Source organism: Vulpes lagopus, chromosome 4 (genome assembly GCF_018345385.1).
Source record: "Vulpes lagopus strain Blue_001 chromosome 4, ASM1834538v1, whole genome shotgun sequence".
In the NCBI taxonomy this organism is placed as follows: domain Eukaryota; kingdom Metazoa; phylum Chordata; class Mammalia; order Carnivora; family Canidae; genus Vulpes; species Vulpes lagopus.
The window spans coordinates 50096288-50113934 of NC_054827.1; the positions used below are offsets into that span (position 1 = coordinate 50096288).

The 17647-nt window shown below is 35.7% G+C and overlaps 2 protein-coding genes across 3 annotated transcripts in view; one reads left to right on the top strand and one right to left on the bottom strand.

Moving 5' to 3' along the window:
- The window catches only part of TRIM24 (tripartite motif containing 24), a 94050-nt gene that overhangs the window by 70834 nt on the left and 5569 nt on the right, over window positions 1–17647 (top strand). The window contains exons 10-15 of the mRNA XM_041751060.1: window positions 2043–2209; window positions 7491–7664; window positions 11674–11847; window positions 13314–13449; window positions 14181–14253; window positions 15285–15453. Coding sequence (XP_041606994.1) covers window positions 2043–2209; window positions 7491–7664; window positions 11674–11847; window positions 13314–13449; window positions 14181–14253; window positions 15285–15453 — 893 coding nt within the window. The remainder of the gene's footprint in view (window positions 1–2042; window positions 2210–7490; window positions 7665–11673; window positions 11848–13313; window positions 13450–14180; window positions 14254–15284; window positions 15454–17647) is intronic.
- Window positions 10284–17647, bottom strand: part of SVOPL (SVOP like) — a 102632-nt gene continuing 95268 nt past the window's right edge. Inside the window, exons 19-21 of one of the 2 annotated variants that reach the window (XR_005987319.1) lie at window positions 15876–15937; window positions 11340–11432; window positions 10284–11255 (exon numbers count right to left, since the gene is read on the bottom strand). The gene's annotated coding sequence lies outside the window, so the exon portion shown is untranslated. Of the gene's footprint in view, window positions 11433–15875; window positions 15938–17647 lie in introns of both variants that reach the window. The other variant, XR_005987318.1, reaches the window with a different exon arrangement.

Below are 17647 nucleotides of genomic sequence, written 5' to 3' on the forward strand. Positions count from 1 at the left end.
GTCATGAAGCACCTAAGGATTCATTTGCTTGATCTTGCTAGGGAAGATTTCTTATTTTTTTATATTCCTTTTATGTAATAACTATATTTAAAACTGCCTAATTGGAGTATAACATGCATATAGAAAAGTGCCCCAGTTTCAAATATTAGAGTCCACTGACTTATCATAAAGGGAGACTATCATTTTGGTAAGATTAGGAGCTCAAATATCTTTGCAGGCAGCTCACCAGGAAGTTATTTATCTTCCTTTCTTTATTTGCTAGTAGAAAAAGTCTTCACTTTCTACCTCTTAATTTCTCACAGGAAAACTAAAGAAATAGAAGTCTAAGAATTCCCTATACCTTCTTCATCAACCACCAGTGTATTCCCTTTGATGACAGTTTTTGGTCTCATTGACCGTGTTTCAAAATCCTCAAAGATAGTTGCTGTCATTCCCTAGGCTAGATTCTGGGTAGGAAAGGAAGAAATGGCTAGAAAGAGAGCCAGTGCTGTCATAACATACCAAGAATGGAGGCAATAAGCTTACGCAAATCTCATCCACACAACAGAAGAACAAAAAAGGACAGCGATAAAGTGACCTCTGCAGCTCAATTGCAAAGTGCATGCAGCAACGTATTTATTGATAGATAGCAGGCAACTGGAATCACACACTCCTATATTACTAAAAATAAGCATCTTAATGCAAAGTGCATTTATAAGCATCTCTTACCCTTCCCCACTGAACCATCACACATTCAGCTATATGGAGAACATAAGCAGTCATGTACAGGAATACATATACTTATAAGCATATCACAGAATAAACCACATGATATAGTAAAATTAAGAATGTGTAACTATATACACATAAATGGATAGTTTTAGATAAATCTGTATCAGCAAAAGCAAAATAAAGACAGCATCTCTGTTGTGAAGTTTGTGAAAATCCTATAATAAAATCGAATAATATACTGTAAGACTTCTCAGAGCTATCATTTATAGCTGTGAAAATTGTCATTTACAATGAGATTTGCATTTTAAATATTCTAAGAAGGAGACAAGTTTCCCAAACTTGTTTATCCATGGCTTCTGAGAAACATCTTCTAGAAGAGTGCAAGGGGAAAATACTAACCTAGATCAACATTCAGTTAATGTCTTGGTGAGTTTGGGTAAGTTGTTTAATTTCCCTGAGCCTTAGATTCCCTTATCTATAAAAAGGACTTTAGCAAGGATGTACGTAGACCTACTCTCATATTGCCTAAACACAGTGAGTATGTAATGAGTGTTAATATTTTTTAGGATATTTATGCTTATTAGAAGATCAGAAACATTTAATTGAATCTCTACTGTTGAAGTCAACCTTTGCCTTATGCTTTGATCAGACCTACTGACGGCACCTTTAAATTCTAAGTGTAACTATAAGCCAAATTGCTGTCTATCAGAGAACTGATGTAGTATGCACTGTGAGGATATCAAGAACTTGAGAGATTACTAATTGTTCCTACTAACGAATCAGAAATACATTGTGGGAATTTTAGAACCAATGTCAGGTTTCCTTGTTTTGTTTTGATAACAGTAGTTCTCAAGGTATAGTATGAGGCTTGTTTAGGAGACCCCGAGGCCTCCCTTTTCCAATTACATGTCTGTATGTGGCTAGTTTTCTGCATATATTTCAACCTAAACAATATATCATGACAGATAATGCAATGACAGATAGGAGAATTCAGCTTTTAGTCCAGACATGTAAAGAGATTTTTTTAAATATAAAAAGAATAATACGACTCATCACTAATTTTTTGAAAAGTTTTTTCATAAAAATGTGTTATTCTGGGTTTATTTTTAAATTAATTAAGAGGTAAAAAATGCTTTTAATAGTTTCTAATATGGTAAAATTTGACTGCTAGAACTTACATAAACCTCGGGGCCTTCTATTTTTAAGAGTGTAAAGTGTTCCTGAGACCAAAAAGTTTCTTGGCAATTTGAAGTTCAGCAAAAATAGCCTTACAAAATACAGTATTTCACTATCAGAAAAACTTAAGAACTTAACCTTTTCTCTTTAATTAGGTTCTTTAGTAATTGAAGATAAAGAGAGTCAGCCACAAATGCCTAAGCAGAATCCTGTCGTGGAACAGAATTCACAGCCACCAGGTGGTTTATCTTCAAACCAGTTATCCAAGTTTCCAACACAGATCAGCCTAGCTCAATTACGACTCCAGCATATGCAGCAACAGGTAATGGCTCAGAGGCAACAGGTGCAACGGAGGCCAGCACCTGTGGGTTTACCAAACCCTAGAATGCAGGGGCCCATCCAGCAACCTTCCATCTCTCATCAGGTAAATTTGGAAGCAGGCCTGTCCTAACTTAGATAATTATAATAAAATTGTATTCAGCATCTCTTAAAATAACCAAGACATCTGTCATCTATGATTTAAATATATAAATTTATAAAAATTTATCAAAAGTATCCCTAACTTAACTCCTAGTTTTTAGTCCTTCTCAAAAAGGAATTAATAGTTTATTTGGCTGGTACAACTATTTTCATCTTCTCTTTGTTATCTTCAAATTATAACAGAGGATAAATGATTGCATTCCTAAACAACCCATGCCTATGGCTGATGGTAAAGTTGTGTATCTGTAACTCATTCTTCCTGTATTATGCTTCAGAATGATTTATACTTCATACTTCAGTTATTTGGTCTTTGTGGGATTGCAGTGTTCAGGAAAACCACAGTGTGTCTTAGAAACTAGGGTAAAATGAAATAGAAAAGGGTTGGGGAGTGGTTCATTAGAAATTTCCCTTCCTTAGACTCTCTTTCTGAGCAGATATTCCATGAACTATTCTTATTTTTACTAGATATGAAGTATTCCATTTACTTTTAATCCTATTTTTGCAGATAAGTTTATACTCTTTGTTAAAGAGTCTCGCTCAAGTTAGATCTGGGCATAATTAATAATAAAAGTTTACTCAGGAATGTGAAGTCTAATTCATACAAATTGTTATTTACAGTTACATTTATTAATTTATACTCTTCCTATTTCTGAGAAGGATTTGAAGTGGTGTACTTCAAATGGAATGACATGAATGATATGGAATAAGGTTTAATAAGAATCAAAGTGTGCAGAACTAGGCTAAGAATTCTCATTTTACTTGAGAATGAGACTTAGATCAAGATTTTTTCTCAACCAAAGAAAACAAACAAATACTATCTATATTATTTGATAAAAAGAAAAACTGCCTGTTAATTAGGGAAGAAACTTTTTACTAGTATTTTTCTAGCACTAAGAGGAATGTATAATATGGTTCTTTATGAAAAAGCAATGTAATGACATATTAGTATTTTTTATAACAATTTTACAAAACATAGAATTGCTCTTCTTCGGGCTCTTACTTCAATACTGAATATAAAATTGTAGACATATGTAGATCCTGATTTTGTTAAGTTGCTTCTGTGAAAGCCGAAAGTGATTTATTTAAGGCTTATGGCTTTCTAGTAATTTGACTAAGAATGCATGTCGAATCCAGGGGAATATAAATATTCCAGTAGATTATTCCTCTAGAACTTTGTTCTAACTCACATTTTCGTGGGAAGTGATTAACAAAGAATTTAAGAGAGCTTTGGTGAGTGTTCCTTGGGAAAAGACTTGTACACTTTAGATACCAGGAGCACAACTGAAAGAGTTGAAATTTTAAGAAAATTGAGTAATTTTATCATTACCTCTGTAGACTGGATCCACTACAGGTAAACTTCAAAGAATACCAAAATATTTCTAAAGATAAATTTGAAGAGAAAAGAGAGTTGAGTGCCTAGAGCTAAGCATTTGCATAATTAATATTTATCTTAGGTGTCTGGGAGATAGAAAGGTGATTTTTATTTAATAGTTTATTAACATGGGGGCACCTGGATGGTTCAGTTGGTTAAGCCTCTGCTTTTAGTTCAGGTCAGGGTTCTAGGATCCTGGGATCTAGTCCCATGTCAGATTCCCTGTTCAGTGCGGAGTCTGCTTTCTCCCTTTCCCTCTTCCCACTCATACTTTCTCATTCTCTCTCTCTCTCTCTCTCTCTCTCTCAAACAAAACTTAAAAAAAAAAGTTTATTAACATGAAAAAGAATAAATATTATTTGCGTTCATTGCCTTCTCACTAAGAAGGAACTGAGGTAATGAGTAGATATTATGTGACTTGGTCACTCTGTCGTTCTTTATAAGCAGTGACAAAATGAAAATGACCTCTGAGCCTTTGGCCTATATATTTCAGGAATTTATTTTTTATCTTATTTTCCTCTCTAGGATTTACTGGTACACAATCTATATAATGCACAGTCTCTATTCAACCTAATTTTCCCCACTTAAAAATAAAGTAGTTTTCACATCTTTTGGTTATTCCCTCAGAGTGGTGTTTTCTACTATTCTCAATGACTCCTGAATCTTTTCTCATATTTAATCTCTCACTTTTATGTGTTCTCTTCCAAATACTCATATATTTTTCACTAATTATTCTCTTCATAAGCTTTCTCATTGCTCTACCTAGCTATATACTTACTATCTATAAGGAAGTTGTGTGTGCCTCTGGCTTTGTGGGTATGTTTAAATCATACTCTACATCTGTCCATAGGACATGGGCAATTTAAAGACTACTTCTAAAAATTGCTTACATGGGACGCCTGGGTGGCTTAGTGGTTAAGCATTTGCCTTCAGCCCAGGGCGTGATACTGGAGTCCCAGGATCGAGTCTCACATCGGGCTCCCTGCATGGAGCCTGCTTCTCCCTCTGCCTGTGTCTCTGCCTCTCTCTCTCTCTCTCTGTCTCTCCTGAATAAATAAAATCTTTAAAAAAAAATAAAAATTGCTTACATGAGTTGTTTTTTATAGAAGTAGGATATAGAACTAAGGGGTAAAAACTTGATAAACTGTGCATCTGTTTATTCAGCACACAGTCTATACTCCATTGGACAGATCACAGTTTGTTAGAGAACACTGTCACCTATGTTTTATACATAATTCATAGCAATAGTTCTCACTCCTGAGTCAGATTTACTGCTGTGGAGATACTCTTGTTCATTGCATACATTAATTTTTCCTACACAGTGGATGTATGTTAGAAGGACATCTGGTATCTTTCATGGTTATCTATGCACAATTGGGAAGTACTGACCTGGAATACAATCAAAGCCTATAATCATGAAGGTACTTAGAGTGAGGATGAGGATAATGATGTATATGTTTGCTTAAGCGCTCAATTATTTCTCTATTCTGAATTTTCCTCTTGTATCTTCCTTGCATAGTAGTTGATTCCATGTAATTAAAGTAGCATTAGTTTTGCTTTTTCTCTAATGTTCATAACTAGTTCCTAATCTTATTCTTCAAAGTTGCCTCCCCTAAAACAACTATAACAGTTTAGGAGAGGGGAAATAAAACATCTCCTGTCTTACTAAACTGTGAGCTCTTGATGGCAAGGTTGACATTCATTCCCACACCGAGTTCTCAGAGTACAGTATTCTAGCATCAAGTGTCATTTCTTGAGTGTATCAATGTATAAATCTCAGACGGGGTGGGGCTGTGAGAGTGGGGTAGCAAAGGACTAATGTAATTCCTTTATTCTCTTTTAAGGACTGTTTTGGATGATTTCCCACTTTTTAAAAAGTTATCTCTTAGAAAAATTTAGAAATTTTCCACTATTTCCCTTGTAATTCATCAACTGTCTTCTGTTTGTGTTCCTCTGATACAAAACCCTTCAAGTTCCAAAACTTTGAAAATCAAAGAGAATCACTATGGATTCAGGCTTATGCTTCTGTACAGTTATGACATTTTCTCTAATATTTTTCTCTTCTTCAACCACAGAATTTCCTTTGGTCTTGAAATAGTATCTAAATCTATTTTTCATTGGGTCTATAATTGCTGGCCACTCTTGAGAGTTACTGAGAGTGAACCCAGTGCCAACTAATTTGTAAGAGAGGGAAAAGAAGCATTTACCCAGGAAAGGAGAGTTAATTCCACAAATGAGAAAGGAAAGCAAAAATAGCAGGGCTACATTTTATAGCTGTCTTCCTTCAGAGGGCCAAAAGTTTAAGTGCTGCTACTTCAGCCCTACAAATTTCTTTCTTTCTTTCTTTTAAGATTTTATTTATTCACGAGAGACACAGAGAGAAGCAGAGACACAGGCAGAGGGAGAAGCAGGCTCCATGCAGGGAGCCCGACATGGAACTCGATCCCGGGTCTCCAGGATCACACCCTGGGCTGAAGGCAGGTGCTACACTGCTGAGCCACCCAGGCGTCCCTAGCCCTACAAATTTCACATTTGTTTGTCCCCTATTGTATATGGAAGTTAATACTTCCCTTTCTGAGAAGTTCTAATCATATATAGTTTAGAGAGCCTAAAAATAAGTATTTACTTTGCAGTAAGTTGCTAACCAGAGAATCAGTTCACAGTGAAACTGTGACTGACATACAAGGCTACCTTTTTTCTATAACACTGATCTCAATTTCCAGGGCTAGCATTTATGCACAGAGTAGGCTTGCCTTCCCAGCTCTTGCCCTGTCCTGTAACCCACCAGTGTTGTCCTTGGAGGGTTTCCATTTGAAATCTCTTTTCTTCTAGGGAAATTCATCCTCTCATGTGTAATTAGTATCTTAATCAACCCCCAGCTGAACACCAGAACGTGGTGAGGACATCCCAGAGTAGATTTGGATTAAAGCTCTAGTGCTGCCTTTTACTAGCCGTGTGCCCTTTCTCAAGTTCTCTAAGCTTTCTAATATTTAGTGTCCTCACTTGTAAAATAAGGGGAAGGTGATAATGAAGTAACATATGTAAAATGCTAATCACAATGCCTGGCATATAGTTTGACCTCAGTAAAATCTAAAGCTCATTAATTTTTAAATGTTATTAATATCAGCTGTTTTCATTATTCATAATTTATTGGTTGAGTGCAAACTTTGGATCCACAGTGCTTGAGTTTAAGTTCCAGCTTCATCTTTTATTATCTTTGTTAATCTGGGACAGGTTATTTAAATTCTCTAACCCTGGTTTCCTTTTCTGTAAAATGAAGAGGATCCCTGCCTCATGGTATTATTATGAAGATTAAATGAGTTCTATCTTGTAAAGCCCTTAAAGCAGTACCTTGGCGTGTAACAACTGCTCAGTAAATGCTAGCAATTATTATTCTACCATCGCATTATTTTAGGAGATCCAAAGAGGGCAGTTCTTTGCAAAATGTAATCATCAGGGACTTAGAATACCGAACACAAATTTTTCCTACCTCCTAAGATGGCCTAGGTCCAGTCCTTTTGTAACCTACTTAAAGTTGGAAACCCCTCTCCCAAAGCTCTTTCCTGATCAGACTTTTCACATAGCCTATACACATTCTGGAAGGCTGCCTCCTTCCCCCATTCCTTTGTTGTAGAATTAAGTTATTCATCTGTGACTGAGTTGCTACCTTTCTGTGAATGTTAGAGAGTTCTCTATAATTTATCTTTCAAGAGATGATTGTCACTAAATTGGTTTAATTTCTTTTTTCCAGCAACCCCCTCCACGTTTGATAAATTTTCAAAATCACAGCCCCAAACCCAATGGACCAGTTCTTCCTCCACATCCTCAACAGCTGAGATATTCATCAAACCAGAACATGCCACGACAAGCAATAAAGCCCAACCCACTACAGATGGCTTTTTTGGCTCAACAAGCTATAAAACAGGTATATATATTTACTTTCTACAGCTTCTTGTTCTGCTTCTCTATTTTCAAATCACATCGAATTTATAGATAAAGCAATGAAGAGCAAGTGCAAGCTTTTTTTTTTTTAAGACTTAATTATTTGAGAGAGAGAAAGCATGTGAACAGGGGGAGGGACAAAGAGAGAGGGAGAGAGAATTCTCAAGCCAACTCCCTGATGAACATGGAACCCAATTCAGGGCTTAATCCCAGGACCCCGAGATCAAGACCTGAGCCAAAACCAAAGGTTGGACACTTGAGCCACCCAAGAGCCCTCCTCCTCTTTTTTTTTTAAATAAATGTGAGTTACAAAGTTTATTACAGACAGGCCTCTAGAGACAAAGCTAAGAGAAAGGGTCTTGATTTGTAACTAACAAGAAAAATCAAGCCACTTATATTGGTATTGGAGTGAAGGCCCAGAATAATCAGTCATAGATGGGTATGGATTTTGGCAGTATTGACAGGTGTAGCTTTTAGTTGAGTTCATTAAGACAGAACTGTTCTAACTAATACAGGTTATATTCTATAAGAGAGAACATAAATGAATCTTTAAATCATTACAAGAAGACTTCTTAAAAACAAACTGACAGTTTTAATATAGGGCACATATACATGTGATTAAGTTAAATATTTAAGGTTACATATTAAATCTGATAAGGTTTATTTATATTCATAATGTTTTCAGGTAAAAATATTTTCTAGATATGACATTACTTTTTCACAATTAAAAAATTCTGTCTTCTCCAAGCACCTGTGTCAACAGTCTTTCCAGCTTAACACTTGTAGATTGATTTCAGTTTTCAGTTTTTTTGCCAAGACTAAAATAAGGAATATGATGCTATTTCCATAATTCTCTGACATTCATTTAATCAAATTATTTGAAAATTCTATTCTAAAAAATTACACACACTTGGGCACCTGGGTGGCTTAGAACATGATTCTGGAGTCCTGGGATGGAGTCCCACATTGGGCTTCCTGCAGGAGCCTGCTTCTCCCTCTGCCTATGTCTCTGCATCTCTCTGTGTGTCTCTCATGAATAAATAAGTAAAATCTTTTAAATAAATAAATAAATTTTAAAAATAAAATATATATACGCTGTTATACTTAGTTTGGTTTTGCCATAATATCACCAAATTGGGCAGCCCGGTGGCTCAGCGGTTTGGTGCCACCTTCAGCCCGGGCATGATCCTGGAGACCCAGGATCGAGTCCATGTCAGGCTCCCTGCGTGGAGTCTGCTCCTCCCTTGGCCTGTCACTGCCTCTCTCTCTGTGTCTCTCATGAATAAATAAATAAAATCTTTAAAAAAAAATAATATCACCAAATTTTCTTAAGTAATAGTTAATAAAAATATTTTTAAATAAAAGGCATAGCTCTCTATTTCATCGGTAGAAGGAGGTACAAAGGGCCCAAGCTACAGCTTAGCCTTAAATTCTGTTTACTTTCCTAATAATTTTGTGACCTTGTACAGGTTTAATCTTTTAAATGTCATTTGCCCCAACTATACATTGAGTACCTTGAAGAGTTGTGCTGAGACTGAGTGCTAACATATATAGAAGCACCTAACACATTCTGTATACACAAATGTGTACTCTCCCTCATTTATTATTTTTGATGGGTGGACACACCATGGATGTGTTTTAAAAGGTTTTCTGATCGGGATCCCTGGGTGGCGCAGCGGTTTGGCGCCTGTCTTTGGCCCAGGGCGCGATCCTGGAGACCCGGGATCGAATCCCACATCGGGCTCCCGGTGCATGGAGCCTGCTTCTCCCTCTGCCTGTGTCTCTGCCTCTCTCTCTCTCTCTCTGTGACTATCATAAATAAAAAAATTTAAAAAAAAAAAGGTTTTCTGATCAAAAATGTAAACATGAATGAATAAATGAACAAAGAAGGAATATGCAGTGAGGAATTGGTTTTCAGTTGGTTAATTTAATAAACTATAGCATATTTGCACAGAGAATACATTTAGCTATTCCAAAAATGCAGTAATCTATATATGGTTATGTGGGGAAAAACCATGTTCTAGAATTTTTGTGGGGTATTACCTCATTTTTCTGATTGTGTATTTGTTTTATCATGTATATAAATCAGGAAAGATATACTTTATCTTTAAAACTGTGATTATTCTATGGGAGGGGAAGAGGATAAGGGTCCAGAGAAAAAGAAAAGGATGACGGGTGGGTAGGTGATGAAGAGGACATTCACAGGTTTCTTTATGCATTTTTTCAGTAAAGAATATAAATTAGATTTTTCAAAATTGGAATGCTTCTGACATTATCACTCTATATAATGCATAGTCTATCCATGACTGCGTTGGGGGATTTTTATTTTCCCTTGTATAAAGATATCTCTTAGTTGCTTTCCTTTTCCCCTATATTTTATTATGAAAAATTTTAAGATTTTTTTTAAATTTTTTAATTTATTTATGATAGTCACACACACACAGAGAGAGAGGCAGAGACACAGGCAGAGGGAGAATCAGGCTCCATGCACCGGGAGCCCAACGTGGGACTCGATCCCGGGTCTCCAGGATCGCGCCCTGGGCCAAAGGCAGGCGCTAAACCGCTGCGCCACCCAGGGATCCCTATTATGAAAAATTTTAAACACAGCAAGTTGAAAGACTTGTGTAGAGGACAAATGATTCTAGTTGCCTTCTCATTTTTTATCCATATACTCATCTGTTATTCATCCATCAATTGAGTGTTCTTATTTTTTGATAGATTTGAAGTAAATTGTAGAGAGCATCATGGTTCATCTCTGTACTTCTCATTCCTAACCTCTTTGTTAATATGTTTATCTCACCTTTTTTTTTTAACATAAATGACGAAGAGTTTCCTCAGTTGTTTGTTGAGGTTTAATTACCTGCTCATATATAAGAAGTGAATTGAAAAAAAAAAAAAATCCTGAAAGCCTTGGTCTGGAGCTAATGTCTGATGAGTGAGGTTTCACTCTAGACCTAAGGCTACATGGCAGATTTATTGGGAGAATTTCTAGCATCACCATCTTTAAGTCTTCTTAGGCTAGTCCAGTTCCCAAAGGATCTTTCTGTCCTCTGCCTGAAGTGAAGGACCTGGCTGCTTCTTGAAGCCAGCATGGGTAAGAAGAGCGTAGTGGGGCCAGTGGCAGAGTGTGAGGGAAGCTCAGCATTCAGTGTAAGTACAGTTTCTTAATCTTCGTTTTCAGTGCAGTACCTTTCTGCCTTCTGGTAAACCTGGTGCCCTTCAGTCAAATGACATTGTTTTACCTGTTTTAGAGAATAAACTTCTAGCCTTCATCTCTGGGCATGAAGAAAGGCCATATTATCTTGGGGTAACAACAGGTAAAGTAGGAAAGGAAGATGAGCTTCAGTGCTTCTTAAATAGACTTTCCCCAGATTGTCTTGTGGTTCGGCCCCAGATTCACCTCTCGTGCTTCTAATTTAATTTCCAAGCCCTTAGAGGGTTTGTATAATGGGTGTTCTCTGTTTTCCCCACTAGCTTTATCAAATTGACGAAGTGGTTTGCTCTTTGTCTGTCTTCTTTCCAGCTTCCAAAATGGGATTTCTGTCTTCTCTCTAGTTTTCTTTGAGTCAAAAGCCTTAAAAATTCCCACATAACTTACATTAGTTTCAGATGTCTCAGAGGCAGAAGAAAATGTATGTGTTTAGCTCTCCATCTTTACCTCAGAGTTGCTGTCTATGTGCTTATATTTCTTTTCCAGTATGTATAAGTTTTCTAAGATGGGTTATTGTGGTTTTCTGGTGCATACTGTTTTCTGATTTAAAAAAAAAAAAAGATCAGTGCTTTTTATTTTTTATTTTTAGACAAGATTAATGAAAATTCTATATACCTGTCCATCTTTCCCCCACCTGACACCTTTCCATTCAAATTACAGTTGAATTCAAATAGCAGAATGTGTCTTCTACTTTGTTTTATAACAAAGGAACAGGGATTAGTTGGACATTTTATGATTTGGCCTGCTGATAGACGACCTTTCTCCTTTCTTGCTACTATAGTGGCAGATCAGCAGTGGGCAGGCTGCCGCATCAACTGCCAACAGCACATCCTCTACTCCTTCTAGTCCTACCATTACTAGTGCAGCAGGATATGATGCAAAGGCTTTTGGTTCACCTATGATTGACTTGAGCTCACCAGTGGGAGGTTCTTATAACCTTCCTTCTCTTCCAGATGTAAGTATACACAAAATTTATACTAAGAATGTTTTGAAAATTTTAAGTGAACTTAGATCTGGTACAAGGCTTGAGTTAGTCAGCTAGTATGTTTGGTTTTAAAAGTTATTTGTATTTTTCATGCATAGGTGATACATAGGAAAACTTTTGTCTCATTCCTGTAATTTTAGCTTTTAGGATTACCTTGCAATGTAAATAACTTTTTCTTACTTAAAGATGCAGTAGATCCAGTCATATTCCAGTATGTTTTACACTCTGAAAAGTATTGGCCAAGGTATTGCCAAAAGGATACTAAACACAAACAACCCTGTGTATTTATCCCCTCCCCTAAAGAGGACCCATGGAAAGTAGAATGGTCCTTCTGCTCTTTTCTTAGCAATCCTCAGATAACCAGTGACCCTTTGTCTCCCAGTCTTTCTCAACTGAAATTCTTCATCTGAACCATAGAATAAAGAAGCTGATTTGAGTAACCATTTTCTAAATTCCCCCCAAATACGGTTCATAACTAGCACAGTTCCAGATGGAGAATGAAAAGTAAATTCATCCTACACAATCTGTGCCCTAGGATAGTAGGACTTAAGTCTCTTACAGAATCCTGGTTGAGGAAGGCTAGAACCATATTAGAGAATTGAACTTGATTTTAATCACAAAGACATTTCAGGAAAATAAATGGTCTATTTAAGCATGAAAAGTATTTGCATCTAAAGAATTAAACTCTTGGTAGAAATTTATCATATTTTAGCTAGCGATCAATTAAGTGTTTCCTTTATACCTATTATATTAAAGCAAGAGTCTATAAAGGATCCATTCTTCCCACCAAATAGTAATAATGTACTTAAGTGAGGTTAGTGTTCTAGAAATGTGTAGGTGTGGGCTTACTTCACTATGTAGTGTAATACCAGAGGACAAGTCCTCAGTGTGAGCCAAAGACCTGGTGGTCCCTACTACCCTCTCAGAGGCTCCACAAAGTCCTTTCCCTGTAAGGCCAGATTTTCTTCATAATCTTCAACCAAAACCACACATCACAACAGGTTGCACACAGAAGCAGATATAAGAATCCAGTTAGCTGTTAGTAAGCCAGACATTAAAGAGGTTTGCTAAAATGTGAAACTGTGCTATTTCTTTCATCAACTTTTTAAATTGGCTACCTTTTGTTATTTTTAAATAAGTTAGGAAGTATTTTTTATTTCAATTTTTAAGGGTGTGAATGATACATACTTTATACTTGCTCATAATTTCTTGAAATAGTATGTCCTTAGTATATTTACTAAGATGAAACATTAAGAAGATTGAAAGCTTTTTTCAAGATTATTTATGGAGAAAATATACATCAGAACTTCTCAAATAGGATATTTACATATTTTATTATTTGATAATAGTTAAACTATTAAGGTTTTCTGTTAAACTTAAAGTAGCTTTTAACTTGCAAAGTCAGGATGCCGTGAAATAATTTCTTTTCTTATAAGATTGACTGTTCAAGTACTATTATGCTGGACAATATTGTGAGGAAAGATACTAGTATAGATCATGGCCAGCCAAGACCACCCTCAAACAGAACCGTCCAGTCACCAAATTCATCAGTGCCATCTCCAGGCCTTGCAGGTAAAAATTAAAATTCTTTTAATTTTGTGAGTGTTTTCCCACTTTTTTACTTTACTTGTAATGACCATTACCCAACCCCCTTTTGTTGGATGATTAAAATGAGTCTGAATTTTTGACACTATTTAAAATTAGTATACTTTCAAAGTGGGTAGCAAAGTTTAAACCTCTGTACCTTTTTAATTAAATGAAACTTACAGGCACTAGAGCATTCCCAGGAGGGAATTATTATTATACTTTCTCTTTTTAATAAGTTTTCCTGTCATGTGGTCTCTTTTTTTTTTTTTTTTAATGTGGTCTCTTTTTGGATTGACTATGGTCAAAATTATCAGTGTCTGTCACTTTTGATGGTTTTGTTTGGTGTTTAATTAATGTTTAAGAATTTTTAACATACTTATTTCCTTTGAGACAGAAGCACTCTAATACTACTCCTAGAGACCTTGGCAAAATAGGTGCTTTAGAACAAAATAAGGAAAGAGGAGAACTTAAGTCATTCACCAGTCACACAAATGTAATAAGGCAGTTACACGACTTAAAAGGAGATACTTAAAAAAAAAAAAAAAAAAGGAGATACTTAGTTAAAACATAATTAAAATTTCTCTGCCATATTTTGTCATCAGTGTTCTTTCAGTTAGTTTGTATTTTAAGTTTATGTTTTAACTAAGTATCTCCTTTTAAGTCAATACATAATTACTAACTCATTTTATAAATGTGAATGATTTCCTCCTCTTCAGGACCTGTTACCATGACTAGTGTACACCCACCAATACGTTCACCTAGTGCCTCCAGCGTTGGGAGCCGAGGAAGGTAAACTGACTTAACCTCATTCTTTTGTATATAAAATCTCTGATTAGATTTCTCTTGACAGTGCTCAGCATGCTCTTGGTACTCAATACATTTTGAACTTCCTTTATTTTTAACTTTTAAATTAAAATTTTAATAATTATATATTAATTTACTAAGTGAATGGATCAAGTAAATGAAGTGCAGTTTTGTCTTTAAAGGTACAAAATTTGGGGTGGGGTAATATGTTGAAAATAAGAAAATAGGTTTAACTTTAGCCTAATAGCAAAGAAAAAATTTAAATGAACTAAGTATAACATACTCTACCATATGAAAATATACACTAACTTCAGTGTTCTCTGACTTTAGTGGCCAAACATTATCTGCTTTAAAATAAACTCATAGTTGTTGAAATTCTATCTTAACTTACTTGCTTTTCTCGTCTACTTATTATGCTTGCAAATTTCCCCTAGATAAAGAACCCCATTCTTAATTTGCCTAATCTATGGAAGAAGCATTCTCTAAAGAGAAAAAAAGTGGCCTTTAATCCTATGAGAACATAGTGCCTATCTGTAAAAGGTTTTGTCCCACTACCCTTGTAAATAGCAGAACACCAATAACTTACATTTCTAGTTAATTGTCTTCACACTTTGTGACAGTAAATCATTAATGCGAGCCCAGAGTCTCTTTGTCAATAACTAGAGAAGGAAATGGGAATGCCTAAAAAGAAGACGCCAGCTCTAAGATACTGAATCTGGCTGCCCAGTTGTAGGTCCTCAGAATATTGAAGTCAATTTTCTTTTGATTCAGGTTTTATTTAAATTCTTTCTAGAAGTATAATGTAACTATTTAGATAGGTTAATAAGTAAAACATTTATTATACATGAAGCTGTTTTGCCTGTAGCAGTTGTATTTCAGTTATGTATCATTTAATGGAACATAGTGACTGACCATTGCTGTGAAGATACAGCATTATTTCTGAAAGCCATTATACTTTGTTTTGAGATACTTAAGGTAGCATTCTTTGATATTTTTTTTCCCTTTCTTTCTTGTAGTTCTGGCTCTTCAAGCAAGCCAGCAGGAGCTGATTCTACACATAAAGTCCCAGTAGTCATGTTGGAGCCAATCCGAATAAAACAGGAAAACAGTGGACCACCTGAAAATTATGATTTTCCTGTTGTTATAGTGAAGCAAGAATCAGATGAAGAATCTAGGCCCCAAAATGTAATTGCATTAATTTGAGGGATACTATGCCTATTTGGGAGGAAAGAAACTTTTAAATAGCAGATATGTTAAAAATGATTGAAATCATTGAAAACTGGGGAATAGTCAACTTCAAGGTTGAATCATTTGAGGAGACCTCTCAGTAAATTAAAAGGGTGGATGGGAAACAGGGAGAAGAGTTTGAAAAATTAGGAAAATTAGATGCTCAATGAGTTTGGGCATTTGAGTAAAACACATGGAAGATAATTGCCAAAAAATAATAATAATAATACAAAGAAACTTATTGTAACTGAAAAGCATGAGCATCTGAGTTGAAAGAGACCATCAAGTACCAGAACGTTAAATGAAAAAAGTACTCAAGTTAGATTATCTTCAGTTTTAGGATGCCAGGATTCTAAAAGCTTCCAGACAGAAAAAAATACCTTATACAAAGGATCAGACATCATAATGGCACCATCCATATCTTCAAAATGGACACTTGAATCTGAAAGACAGTAGAGAAATATCAAAATTGTTTTTTGTTGTTGTTTTTAAAGATTTTATTTATTCATGAGAGAGAGAGAGAGAGGCAGAGATACAGGCAGAGGAAGTAGGCTCCCTATGAAGAGCCGATGCAGGACTCAATCCCAGGACCTCAGGATCATGTGCTGAGCCAAAGGCAGATGCTCAACTGCTGAGCCACCCAGGTAGCCCAAGAAATGTCAAAATTGTGAGGAAATATATTTCATAGCCAGAATTCTGTACCCAGGCAAATTATAATCATTTCTAAACATTTTTAGACATCCATGCACGGTCTCAGAAATTTTAATTCTCATGCATTAATTCTCAGAAAGATATTTGAGAATATGCTTCATCAAAAATGGAGTGAATCAAGAAAAAAAAAAAAGACATAAAATACCAGAAATGGAATCTAACACAGAAAGGAGTAGTTCTCAGTACACAGCTTCTCTAGTACACCATATAACAGAGGGCAGAAGACTCCACAGGGATATATGTAAGGGAAAAAAATGTTTGGCAGTATTGAGAGGCATCTTATCACCCTACTGGAGGTTGTGATAATGACTTAGAGATAGGTACCTAGAAAAGTAATCAGATGGAAGGAAGGAAGGAGAGGGGGAGAGAGGCAGGCAGGCAGGAACAATTGAATCATAGTAAAAACAAAAAGATAAAGAGTGTAGTCGTAGCACATTCTGTGGTTATGTAATGAACAATATTTCTAGTACTAATGATATAAACAAACACCTGTATTATACAAATTTAACTAAAAACTAGGCATAATCAGGATAAAACTTGAATATGCATTTAACCAAAAATTGATTTTTTTTTCAGGATACTTAACCATTGCAGCAGTGATACTGACTTGGAATAGATATTGGACATAAAGTTATACTGGTACCTAACAACTTAAAAAAACAAATTAAAAAATAAATCAGTGCTTAATGAAGCAGTAAGAGGGTGGCATGAATGGCATGTAAGCGTGTAAGGAGGGAGAAGGAAAAATCTAATCTCCCATACTAAGGAATATATATACCATATATTTAAAACTGAAAATATGTTTAAAATTGAATATCTGAGAAATTACAACATAAATGTATCAGTTAAAAATGAATAGCAAAAGAGATTTCACTCTTTGATGTCAATTATTTTCAAATTATTTAGCTTTATCTTTTGCTTTATATCATGCTTTTAAAACTAAATCTACAATTATTACTTCGAAATTTTTTTTAATGTTTAAAAAGGAGATAACACAGGATGCCTGGGTGGCTCAGCGAGCAGTTCAGCATCTGCCTTCGGCCCAGGGCTTGATCCTGGAGTCCCAGGATCGAGTCCCACATCAGGCTCCCTGCATGGAGCCTGCTTCTCCCTCTGCTTATGTCTCTGCCTCTCTTTCTCTGTCTCTCTCATAAATAAATAAATAAAATCTTAAAAAAAAAAAAAGGAGATAACAGGTTTTATTGGTCTAAAATTTTTACTATCCTAGGCCCTAACATAATATTCAGATTCATTTTTTTTAAAGATTTATTATTTATTTATGATAGACATGGAAAGAGAGAGAGAGAGGCAGAGACACAGGCAGAGGGAGAAGTAGGCTCCATGCCGAGAGCCCGACGTGGAACTCGATCCCGGGACCCCAGGATCACGCCCTGGGCCAAAGGCAGGTGCCAAACCGCCTAGCCACCCAGGGATCCCCTTC